Below are 12,051 nucleotides of genomic sequence, written 5' to 3'. Positions count from 1 at the left end.
AGACATTTGAAGCCACCCATTTAATTTGTCCAGAGAACTGGAGAAAGGTCTCGCTTACTCAGTTTCGACGGCAGAAGACTGGGGGATGTTCACAGACCGGCCAAGGATAGGGTCACCGGATTTCACAAATGGGCATGCAGGCGATGTTTGGGACATACTTATACTAAAAAGTGTCCATCTGTCATTCCGATGTCACTGGGCGCCTGCACTTTATCTGGCAGTCCTCGGTAAGAAAGCATCGCCGGCTGAGCGCCTGGGCCGAACACGACACAGCTATTCCTTCCTCCTCCCCTGTGGCCTGTCCCGTGACTGGCTGGCCTTGGGGACCGGTGTATCTGACTTCTTTTGGAAAATCATCTTCCTGTTCTCTGTACCCTCTTCGGAGTGGCTGCATTTTTACCCTCACAGGCCCAGCGAGCACACTCGGACGTGCGGCGCTGTCCTCACTGTCGTCCTGGCCACCTCAGTGACAATCCACCCCATGGCAGCTGCCTGGAGCAGGGTGACTCAGACCTTCCTCGGCAAGATCTGGCAAGTCCATCTCTGCTCCCTTTCTCACTCCCCCAGCCTGTGCCCCAAACCTCTGCCCACCCCTGCTGTCGTCAGGCCTCACCAAGCTCAGGACAGTGCGGACACACTCTAGGTGACCAAGAAGGTCTTTCTCCACTCCCTCTACAGAGCCCTGAGCCTGCTGATGAGTTGGCCAGGGCCCTGAGCAGGGGTTTCTCCCATGGCCCTAGGGTCTGCGGGGCTCCCGGGCACCCAGCTGCCCACGTGCTGCTCTGTGCAAGGTCCTGAGTCCCCGCTGGGCCTGGGCCTTACCTGATTAGGCCTCCAAACTGCCCCTTTGCCAGGCCAGCATTGCCCTGGAACTCTCCTCTCCCCCAAAATACAGAGGTATCCCCCCCACACCAGAATATGGTTTTGGCAATTGCCTGGGATTTCGGGGTTCTGCTCCAAACTGCTCTTGCCATGGGGGAGGCCTAGAGAGCCGCCCTGACCCCAGTCTTAAGCCATACCTCCTGGTTTTCTCACGCCAGGCTCTGCCTTCTCGCCCGCAGGCCAGCTCTTCCTGCGCGGCTCTGCTGGCTGACAGCTCCCAGCTGGAAGTCCAGGGCCTCCTGCTCAGGTCCTCTCCATCCCTACTCCCCCCACCCAGCTTTTATGGACACTCCCCGTGCTGCCACTGCTCTCCCTGCTGTGCTTAGAGAACCTGTGGTCTGTGGGAGACCCACAGCCAGGCCCACAGGGGAAAGAAGCTGGGACCGCAGTCTCCGCGTCCCCTTGACGCAGGTGCCACTTAACTGAACCACAACGCAGGTTTCCCCGTTTGGTGGGGCTCCACCAGCTGCGTTGACAGGGGCTGGTGTGCAGTGGCTCTCACGGGGTGTCTGCCAGCCCGACTGTGGGCTCTGGGTTGTAATTAACCACCGTTTACACTGTGGAGTCTACTTTCAACCTGGTCTGAGATCCCGGGATGAAAGAAGCCACGGGGTTATTACGGCTGTCTATAAAAATGGGCCAGAAGAGTGAATGCCAGCTCTCGGCCAACTCCCCAAACCTCCACCCCCAAGAGCAGCACCCACCCAGCCATCACCCACCCACCTGATTCCTCCCAAACTCTGTAACTCCCCGAGGAGCTGCTCCAAGGGAAGCAATGCACACAGCCTGCCCACTCCAGGCGCTGAAAGCTCAGGAACATCGCCCACCAGGGGTCAAGGGGCCAAGAGCCCCGGGGATGCACGGTCCCAGGCAGGGAGGGCAGAGGCCCAGCAGGGAGGCGGGCGCAGTGCCATGGGCCATAGCCCTCCTGGGAGGTCCCTTTCCTCTCTTCCCCAGACTCCCCTTGGGTGTGTGTGAGTGCGGACATTCATGTTGTATGTTCATGCCAGGGATTCCAAACTAGAGGAGACAGTGACAGAGGGGAAAGGGATAATGTGCCCAGCACTGCACAGGGCTCCTTTCATTCTTCATTTCATTTCGTCTTTACAACAATCCCTGAGTTGGCACCATTGTGCCCATTGTACAGATGTGAAGACTGAGATTCCCCTTACCAGGAAGACCTGGACACCCTTATCTCACACCCTACGTCTCCTGTGGACCCTCAAGGCTGTTACCCAAGACAGAGAGATTACAGGCACCCAGGGGGGTCCCAGGGCTGCTGCTCTGTCCTCAGCCATGCCCTGCTTGTCCCTGTGCTCAGCTGCCCAACATGAGGCCATGTTGGAACCAGGCCAGGGGAGGACCAGGTCTAGAGCCCTATCCCTCACTGTGTGTCCCAGCAGATGGCCTCAGAGGCACTGACCTGCTTTCTGGAGTGAGCCTGCCCCCTGCAGGACCCAGGCAGGACACGCAACCCCATGGGGAATGCAGTGCAGAGGTGCACTGGCCTCATGCATCTGGGAGGAGCCTTGGGGAGAGGGAGGCGGCTTTTGCTGAGAAGGAGGGTGACAGAGCAGCCAGGAGTCACAGGCAGCACAGCAACCAGCCACCTGTGTGCAACACCTGCCCTGTGGAGGCGCTCCGCTCTGGGGCTCCGAGACACTGGGAATGAGGCCACGAGAATGCTCTGTGGTTGATGTCTTTGTCCCCTCAGCACTAGGCTTAGGTGGGAGCCTGGTTTCTCCCCCTAGCTTCCGACAAAGGACCGGCCACGGTCAAAGGACCGGCCACGGTCTTGGACCCCAGCTCTTATGCTGGGCAGGCCACTTAACCAGTCTGAGCCTCAGCCTTCACATCTGTACAATGGGCACAGCGGTGCCAACTCATGGATTGTTGTAGAGATGAAATAAAGAAGGAAAGGAGCCCTGTACAGAGTGAGTGCTGGGCACATTATCCCTTTCCCCTGTGTTATTGTCCCCTCTAGTCTGGAATCTCTTGCATGAACATACAACATGAGTGTCCTCACTCACAAACAATCACAGATAAGAGGACAAAGAGAAGTGCGCCCATGCCAGGGTCCAGGAGACCAGTCCCTGTGTAAGGAGCAGGCTGAGCAAGAGGAGGCTGCAAGTCCGAGCTGGGACATCCCGAGTGGTGGTGAGGGTGGGGCAGGGTGCAGAGGGGAAGCAGGGAAGAAAGACAGAGCACACGGGTCACTCATGGAGGCCTGTGACTGCTTCACTGAGAGGTTGGGAACGGCAGGACCCGGGGGCAGGCTGAGGGGGCACTGCAGGTCGGGATGCCCATCATGTCTGCAGGGAGCAGGGAGGCAGCAGGCTGGGGCTGGGGTAATTGTCCTGGGCCTCCTTCTCCCCAAAGCAGCCCTGCACCGGCCGCTCGCAGCCTGCCCAGCACCCTCCACACCTCCCATCCACATCTCCCCACTAACGGACTCAACAGGACCCCGCTGCTGCCTTATTACTGGACACCCTATAGGGTGTTGAGCTGATCCCCGTGCCCCCACATGTCTCCGGTTTGCCTATGTCCATGTTTGCAGAGTGCCACCGTCCGTGACCCCCCCGAACCCCTGTTTGTCCTGTTGCACCGGTGCTGTTGGCATGCCCCCTGGGAGCTCCCTGGGCTGAGCTTGTCGGGGTGACCTGCTCACCCATAGCCCCAAATCAGGTGCCACTGACAAAAACCAGGCCAGAATCAAAAATACGTTTGCAAAAAGGAAAGAAACTTTATTGAATTCTTTTTTTTTTTTTGAGCAGAGAAGCAGAGAAATCAGAGCAGCCAGATCAGGAGGAAAAGGAAGCCGACCCAGACAGGAGGAAAAGGAAGCCGACCCAGAGGGAAGAGCAAGGAGCGCCCACCCAGGGAGAGGGGGGCCCGGGTCCCTCCCTCTCTCCTGCAGGCCCCTTCAGCTCTCTCCCCCTCTGGACGCTGAAGACAGAGGGAGGGGATGCCGGGCAGATTTAAGGCCGGCGGGTGGTGACCTCAGAAGGGCGGCGAGCGGTGCCGGAGCTGGTGGTTCCTGGGAAACAAGGAGGCGAGAGATGCTCAGGCTGGAGAAACTCAGCTCGGGCCAGGGCAGGGCCCCAGGAGGGCCCCCAGCCCCCGAATTGGTCAGTGAGGGGTTAGTTAACGGGGACTCTATGGTTGTCCCCGAAGCCAGCTTTCTCCCAGACAGACAGTGGCTCTAGGGGACAGAGCCATCTGTGATGAAAGGAAAACAGGTGAGCAAATGCCCACGTTCCCCGCTGCCCCCCCCTTCCCATGGGGAAGTCCAGCGCTGCCCCCCGAGGCCCTCCGGGCAGTGAGCAGGAGCCGCCCCCAGCATGTCCTTACCTCCGGAGGAGGGGAAGCCAGTCATCCTGGAAGAGAGGAGAGGCAGCCGTGAGCAGAAAGGCCACTGGGGTCAGCACTTACCCTCCTCACAACGACTCAGACCATCATTTGGAGCCCTGAGTGGGGCCTTTACACCTAACTGTGCCCTCCGCCCAGGGGCAGCAGCAGCAGGTGCCTGCCTGGTCTGTCTGTCTGTCTGTCTGAGGCCTCAGGAGAAGGTACCGTTGGCCCCCAAATGCAGGGCATTTGCCAGAAGTTTTGTCCTCCCTCTGGTTCACTCAGTCCCACCCCCACCCCGCCCTGATGGCCTGGGCTCTGCAGATGGTCTGAAGGCAGTTACATCGCCATTGTAAGAGCTTTGCTGGGCTGACCTGAATCCAAGATCCTATTTTTCCAATGGGAGGTGTTCCCTCCATGGTCCCTAGTCCCGCTGGCCCCATTCAGAGGCCTGAATGAGAATGTCAGAGGCATGGACGCTGCAGCCTGGTTCCAGAGGACAGGGGAGCTCTGGTCCTGGGTCTCCCTCCAGGCTGTTTAAGCTCCGTCAGGCCCCCTCCTGCCTGGGACACGAGGGCCTGATCCCTAAGACGCTGCCTGCTCTCACAGCCCAGAGCCCGCCGGCACTTTCCCAAGAGAGAGGCTGGCGGGGACCTACTTGGCATCCTGGCCCTCGAGCAGGCTGCGGTAGGTGGCGATCTCCTGCTCCAGCCGCGTCTTGATGTCCATGAGCTGCCTGTACTCCAGGTTCTGCCGCTCGGTGTCAGCGCGCACCTCGCTCAGCTGGGCCTCCATGCTGCTGATCAGGTCCTGGATCTGAACCAACTGCGTGGCGTAGCGGCACTCCGTCTCGGCCACCGTGCTCTCCAGCCCGGCTTTCTGGTGAGGCAGGAGAGAGGTGGTGAGGGGAGCCCGACCCAGGGGAGGCCCGGAGGCGGTGGCCGCTGGGCAGGGGGCCGCAGGTGTACCATGCTGAGCTGGGACTGCAGCTCGATCTCCAGGCTCTGGAGCGTCCGCCTGAGCTCCGTGATCTCCGTCTTGCTGGTCTGAATCATCTCTGTGTTGGAAGACACCTCCTTGTTCAGCTCCGCGCTCTGAAACGCAAACAGGGGGAAGGTGATGGAGAAGCCCGGATGGCAGGCTTGGCACCCCCTGACCCCTCAGGGGAAGAGGGCCGGGCACCTTGCTGTGGAACCATTCCTCGGCGTCTCGGCGGTTCTTCTCAGCCATGGCCTCGTACTGCTCCCTCATCTCCGCCAGCACGCGGGTCAGGTCAATGCCCGGGGTGGCATCCATCTCCACGTTGACCTGGCCTACCATCTGGTTGCTGAACTCCTTCATCTCCTGTGGGGATGGGAAGGGGAGAGGTTATGAGGCTCCTCCTCTTTCCTCTCCTTAGTTCTGGATGCTACTGGAATGTTCTGGAAAGCCCTTCCAGGTCCCACAGCGGAGCACAGAGTCTGGCCACAGCATTGGGCTCCCCTTTCTCACGGGAGGTGGTGCACCATGGCAGGCCCATGCCCCTCTCACCTCCTCGTGGTTCTTCTTCATGTAGGCCAGCTCCTCATTCAGGCTTTCAATCTGCATCTCCAGGTCGGTCTTGGCCAGGGTCAGCTCATCCAGCACCCGGCGCAGGCCGTTGATGTCGGCCTCCACGCTCTGGCGCAGGGTCAGCTCGTTCTCATACCTGAAGGATTTTTTTTTAATTGAAAAAAACAACACATCGGTGGCATTCGACACTCCCCCTGGACTCTGCTACTTCTCCAAGACATTCGCTCCTGGGAAGCTCCAGTGTCATGAGCGTTTGTCTAAGACAAGAGACTGCGAGGAACAGTGAATGGGAACAAACTCACTTGAGCCTGAAGTCGTCGGCAGCCAGCCGGGAGTTGTCAATCTCCAGGATGACCCGGTTGTTGTCGATGGTGGCCGCCAGGATCTGCAAAACACAGAAGGTAACCGCGGGAGGTCCCAGGAGCTGGGGGAGGAGGGCTGAGAGAGCATGGGAGCTGGACCTGGGTTGCTTCTCTGTAAAATGAGGGGCCGCCCGGATCCCTTTTGAGAAGAGAACATCTTTGGACAGCCAGGTCTTCAAGGCCTCGGACTAGCAGCCTCTCTAGCCCACTGTCCTGAGGGCCTCTCCCTTAGGCCAGGAGGCAGTCCACCTGGCTGCACACAGTTCCTCACTGCGCCAGAGCTGGTCTGCCAGCTGAGCAGAGGGAAAACCAAACAAATATATGCATCTATTTGGACTCCTTGGCTACATTTTTCTATCCTGAAGCACTGAAAATCCACTCCACAGAGCTGGGACTCAGCCCGGGCAGGGGCAGGTGGGTGTCTGTTCCGACAAGCTGGCATCACCCCATGATGGATAGGCTTGGAGGGAAGCTCGACTTAGCACTGCCTAAGCCTCTGCCTCCATCTCCCCCACCCGGCCGCAGCCAGTTGAGAATAACACTTGAAAGGGGGCCCTACAAAGTGAACTCGTATTTCCAGCCCAGCGAGTGAACTTGTATCCGTTTCTCTATTGACTTTAGTCATTCTTCGTGGCTTTTAAAACTGTCGTGGTGTCCAAATAACTCAGGGGGTTAGGACTCTAGAGCGTGAGTCACTAATAACATAACTGTTTGGAAAGCAATAAAAACGTTGACACGAGTAAGAACAACAATAAAATGGAGAATGGGAGAAAGCGCATTTGGGGCGTTATGGCATGAGAAAGCCCATCAGGAGTGGAGACCCTTGGTAGTAAAAGACTAGAATTTTCCCCGGCAGGAAGGGTGAAAATTCCATCCACCCTGCATCTTCTGGTCCCCCCGGGGTACTGCGTGTCCTGGCCTTTTCAGCTCTGCCCTGCACACAGGGACCCTCCTCAACATTCAGGGGCTCACCTTTTCCCGCAGCTCCTCGATGGTCTTGTAGTAGTGGCTGTAGTCGCGCTCCGGGCTGGCCGGGCTCTGCTTCAGGTGCCAGTCTCGGATCTTGACCTCCAGGTCGGCGTTGGCCTCTTCCAGGGCGCGCACCTTGTCCAGGTAGGAGGCCAGGCGGTCGTTGAGGTTCTGCATGGTGATCTTCTCGTTGCCGGAGAGGAGGCCGCCATCGCCACCACCAAAGTCACCAAAGCCACCGCCAAAACCCCCACCACAGCCGCCTCCAAAGCCACCTCCAAAGCCACCGCCGAAGCCACCTCCGAAACCACTACCAGCCCCTCCACCGAAGCCACAGCTCATGCCGCCGCCATAGCCCCCAGCGGATCCCCCAGAGACAAATCGGCTGGAACAGCCGCTGGACATGCCGCGGCCTCCCCCCAGCTGGCACGCGCCTCCATAGCTGGCGGAGGAGTTCTGCAGGCGAAGGCTCATGATGAGAGAAGATGGAGAGCAGGTGCGGGCAGGAGCTTGACTTGGCCTGGGCGGAGGATGTGGCTCTTCCCCCGGTGGATGCCTTTTATACACCCTCCGCAGAGGTTGGACAATGGCCCCATCTCCTCTCCTCCCATCCCCACCCTCTGATTGGTGCCAGCTGGGCGTCTCTGTTTCCCACAAGCTCAGGTGCCTCCACTTTCCAGGGTGGGTTGTGCCTCGGGGGGGAGGGGGGTGCTGGCTTTTTTTTTGTTAAACCCTTGACAAAAGGGATGATTCAGAGGGAACGGTGTTCTGCTTAGGACTGCCCTTTGACAGCTGAATTCTGTTTCACCTCTCCGCTGGAGGAACTCACTCCCAGAGGCCTGGGCCCCACCCAGTATTGGAATGGGGACCGAGCTGCAAAGGCTGCTCAGGTGCCTCTGTGAAGGGAGAGGTGGTGCAGAGTGACCAGGTGCTTTGCGAGGTCACTGCAGCCCTTGGCCTCCCTTCTTTCTATTTCTAAAACCTCTGACCAGAAAGCTCTGCCTCTTTCTTAGCATTTCACCTGCCCCCGCGTCCCCAGTGACGCTAAGGGCAAACTTTGCTTGGTCCTACAGGGTCAACTACCTTGAAAGTGTTCTGGCTGAGAAGATGACTCCAAGACCCTCAGATACAGTTACGGTGGCACGGAACCTTAGGGACCATCCAGCACAGCTGGGGAAACTGAGGCACGGGAAGAGGAAGCGACCCTGTACGTTACCATAGGTCATACTCTCAGATCCCTCAGCATCGGGCTAAGAACTTCATACTGGTGGCCTGGAAGTTTAAGCCTTGCAGCAGCGGATGAGGTGGGTCCTGCTATTGTCCCCATTTCACACACGAGGAAACTGAGCCTGAAGGGCAGAGTCAGGACTGAGACCGACATCTGGTTCTGTCGGACCTAAGGCTCATTTCTTAGGTATAATTATCATAAAATAAAATGTACAAATCATGTGTCCAGCTTAATGCATTTTAATGTATTTTTATTGATTTCAGAGAGGAAGGGAGAGAGAGAGAGAGAGAGAGAGAGAGAGAGAGAGAGAGAGAAACATCAATCATAAGAGAGAATCATTGCTCAGCTGATCAGGGTTCAGAAGCCCTGGATCAGCCCGGCCTGTGTGTGTCATGACTCCATTATACCAGCTGCCCTGGCTGCACCGCCAAGCCCAGACAGAAGGCCTTGCTGTACTTGAGCGGGGCCGTGTCCAGCCCCCCAACCATGTGACACCTGCCTCAGACGGTGAGGGCTTGACCAAGAGGCCACATGGGAGGATGTGGCCCAGGACCGGGGGCCAGGGTCTCTCTGACAAGTGGCTGAAACTCAGCTGCGCTTAGTAACTCTGCCAGAGGGGCCCTCACCACCCAGGCTGGAAGGAAAGGGCCTTGAGGTGACCACCCAGAGCCCGGGACAGAAGAAGGTTCCAGGTTTGAGAATGGAGGGCCCGGGACTCGGGCTCCCAGCCCCACTCACCAAGGGGCCAGGGTTGCTGTGAACGACCTCTCGGCAGCAGCCTTCTGGCCGCACCAGCCAGAGGGTCTGCCTGGGACCAGGCCAGGGCCGGGGTAGGGTGGCCCCGGTGTGAGGTGATCGGGCTGATTCAGCAAGACCAGGAAAGAGGGCTCTGAGTCAGGGCTTTCTCGCCTTTGTTTGCTGCAGGTAGGGAAGCGGCCTGTGCTTTACCCAGCGGGTGTCAGCACCAGGGAGAGAGCCAGGGCGGCTGCGGGTGCTCAAAGCCCACGTGAACCCGCGATGCGCCGACCCCTGACCTGGCCCGGCCCTTCTGCCCCAAACTGATGGCTCAGCTCTCCCTCTGAAAGCGTTTGATTCAGCCCAAACCAGGAGCTCTGGCTCTCTGAGGAGAGGATCAGAACTGACAAAAAGGTGATTAATGGAACCTGCCAGGCCCGGAGTGATGATCTCCCCGGGGCTGCTGAGCAGGTTCTGGCCAACGCCTCTCAGAGGAACAATACCTCAGATCCCGCAAAGCCCAGCAGCGCACACATGCCCCCCTCCCGGGCCAGGGCACAGCCCTCCCCGCCCCTCCTCTCCCCAGAAGGGACTTTTGGGGCCTTGACACAGGAACGCTGGCCTCTGACCCACAGGGAAGCTGGGCCTCCCGGGGGAAGCTGGGCGGAGGTCCCGGTGCTAATAGCACAGGACCGAGTGCGGCCGAGGCACTGCGCGCTGGTCTGGAGCTTTCTGCTTTGCGTTCTGGTGAAATCACACCACAGTCAGTCCCCTCCCCAGGACGCTTCCCGGGAAGGAGAGAGAAAGCTGGTACATGAGCTCCCCCTGCCCAGGAGGCTGCCCTTAACCCGCTGAGTCCTTCCAACAACCAGAGAGGGTGCTTATTGGCCCTGTTTTATCGATGAGGCCACTGAGGTCCAGGGAGACGAAGCCACTTGGCCAAGGTCACCATGAAGTCAAGATTTAAACTTGGACCCTGGCTCTCTCGCCCCCACCCGATGTTGTAGAAGAGACTTGCTAATGAATGATCTCCAGGTGTTCCATTCTGTATGTGTTTAAAGATAATAAAACAACACTAGTTAACATTTCTTGAATGCTGTGTTAACCACTCTACATGCATGACTTCAAAACAACTTGACTATAGGGTGTGGGGGCGGCCAGGGAGAGGTCAATGGGCGGGCGGGGAGGAAGGAGACATGTAATACTTTAAGTAATAAAGAATTTAAATTAAAATAAATAAATAAATGTAACACAGACCCAAAAAAAGGCAACTTGACTATTTTTATCATACCCTTTTTTCAGATGAGGAACCTGAGGCTCATGGAGGTTAAATGCATTGCCCAAACTCAGTTACCCAAACTCAATTGTGTCAGAGCCAAGACTTAAACCTCTGGTTGCAGGGTCTATGCCCTTAACCACTGCCTGGCAAACCCCTTTCAGGCCAGTGTTAGTGCCATCCTAACCAAACAGGGGTATCCTCTGTTGACCTCTCCGTGCTCAGGACCCCATCCCCCAGGCCCAGCTGGCAGGCGGTCCTGCTTCCCACAGTGGCACAGCCGGTGCAGCTGATGCCCGATGGGTCAGCCGTCTAACAACTGTCTCCGGTGTGAGCGCCAAAGCTCGGGGCTTGCGAGGACACTCACAACGCTGTCTGCTGGTTTGGGGTGAGAAGGATGGAAAGCAGGAGTGGTATCCAGTGGGGTCACCCCAGCTCTGAATCTCATGGGAAAGTTGCCAGCTTCTTTTTTTCTTTTTTTTTATTATATAGCTTTTTTATTTTATTTTAATGTTTGTAATTGATTTTTAGAGAGAGAGGAAGGGAGAGAGATGGGCAGAAACATGGATGAGAGAGAAACATCATTGATTGGCTGCTTCCTGCACACCCCCCACTGGGGATTGAGCCTGCAGCTTGGGCATGTGCCCTGCCGGGAATGGAACTGATGGCCTCTTGGTTCCTGGGTCGATACTCTACTGCTGAGCCACACCGGCCTGGAAACTACTGCCAGCTTCTCATTTCCCCTGTACCGCCAGCTGCCCACGAAGGGCCAGGTGAGCACCAGGTGGGCACATGCCCAACCTGCTATCAGACACCCAGAGCCATGTCTGAGGCAGGAAAGCCAAGGGGAAGCAAGTGCATGCGTTAGGTCAGGATCTCTTTAGCGCCCACTCCGAGGACACAGCCGTGCCCAGAGTAGACATGGCCCCGCTGTCCCAGCTCCCACAGGCCGCTTCCCCTCTGAGTCCCAGCTCACAGAGACCTTCCAAACCATCGTGTGCAGCCAGACTCCTCAATTTAAAGATGGGACCCTGAGGCCCGGAGAGGGACAAGGACCAGCCAAAGTCCTCAGGGGGAGAGCGGTGGGCACATCACATGCTTGTGCTAGGAAGCCCAGCCCCAGCAAAGGACACGCCCGGGGCCCTCATCCCTAGTCCCAAAGCTGCCCTCTCTCGTGGAGAAAAGGGAGGCCCAGTGCCTGAGGCTCAGATTGGCTGGAGGCCAAGCCTGACCTCAGCCCAGGGGCAGGCAGGAGGCGGGCCATCTCTGCTGAGACTATTTAAGGGCTCGGCCTGGCAGAGCTACCCCTGGGTGTGGGCAGCTCACTCCAGGGTCAGGCAGGGGCCAGGGCTTGGCAAGTCCGAGGGCCTCCCTGACGGCCCTCCTGGAGCCCCAGCAGAGCAGGGCCCGGTGCTGCAGGGAGAGAGAGACAGCCTCCCTCCCCCTCCCGCAGCTCGGGGCCCAGCCCCCAGAGAAGGCCCCACCTGCCTCTCTGCAGCTTGCAGAGGTCATTACTCTCACAGAGTAAAGGCTGAGAACACCTGTGCTGACTGCTTCGGGCCTAAGACTTCTTCACAGAGGCCGGAGGCCGGAGGCGGTGAGGCAGGAGCAGCCAGGCCGTTGGGTCTGAGAGTCTCAGGAAGGCGCCTGGCCATTCCCAGGAGGCCGGGGACCTGGCCCCTGGTGCCTTGGGCTTCAGC

General features: G+C 58.2%; 1 protein-coding gene across 1 annotated transcript; it reads right to left on the bottom strand.

Annotated features, from left to right (window-relative positions):
* Window positions 1-3,821: 3,821 nt before the first annotated feature.
* On the bottom strand, window positions 3,822-7,642 carry KRT13 (keratin 13). The gene is made up of 8 exons (XM_006094938.3): window positions 7,116-7,642; window positions 6,084-6,166; window positions 5,761-5,917; window positions 5,413-5,574; window positions 5,199-5,324; window positions 4,889-5,109; window positions 4,234-4,259; window positions 3,822-3,919 (listed from the first exon to the last, which is right to left on the bottom strand). Exons 1-8 carry the CDS (start codon window positions 7,584-7,586, stop codon window positions 3,861-3,863), a joined length of 1,305 nt encoding a protein of 434 aa, XP_006095000.1. The 5' UTR covers window positions 7,587-7,642; the 3' UTR covers window positions 3,822-3,860.
* Window positions 7,643-12,051: the final 4,409 nt, after the last annotated feature.

Source organism: Myotis lucifugus, unplaced genomic scaffold (assembly GCF_000147115.1).
Source record: "Myotis lucifugus unplaced genomic scaffold, Myoluc2.0 scaffold_146, whole genome shotgun sequence".
NCBI lineage: Eukaryota > Metazoa > Chordata > Mammalia > Chiroptera > Vespertilionidae > Myotis > Myotis lucifugus.
The sequence above is the reverse complement of the archived record's forward strand: the minus strand, read 5'-3'. Positions and strand labels throughout refer to the sequence as shown.

What these genes read in the sequence shown, in the direction of transcription:
- KRT13 (XM_006094938.3), bottom strand. Translation starts at nt 7,586, where the DNA reads ATGAGCCTTCGCCTGCAGAACTCCTCCGCCAGCTATGGAGGCGCGTGC. An exon ending in TCGAGGAGCTGCGGGAAAAG is followed by an intron (nt 6,167 to 7,115) that starts GTGAGCCCCTGA and finishes TGTGTTTTGCAG; the next exon opens with ATCCTGGCGGCCACCATCGA. An exon ending in TGAAGAAGAACCACGAGGAG is followed by an intron (nt 5,575 to 5,760) that starts GTGAGAGGGGCA and finishes CCATCCCCACAG; the next exon opens with GAGATGAAGGAGTTCAGCAA.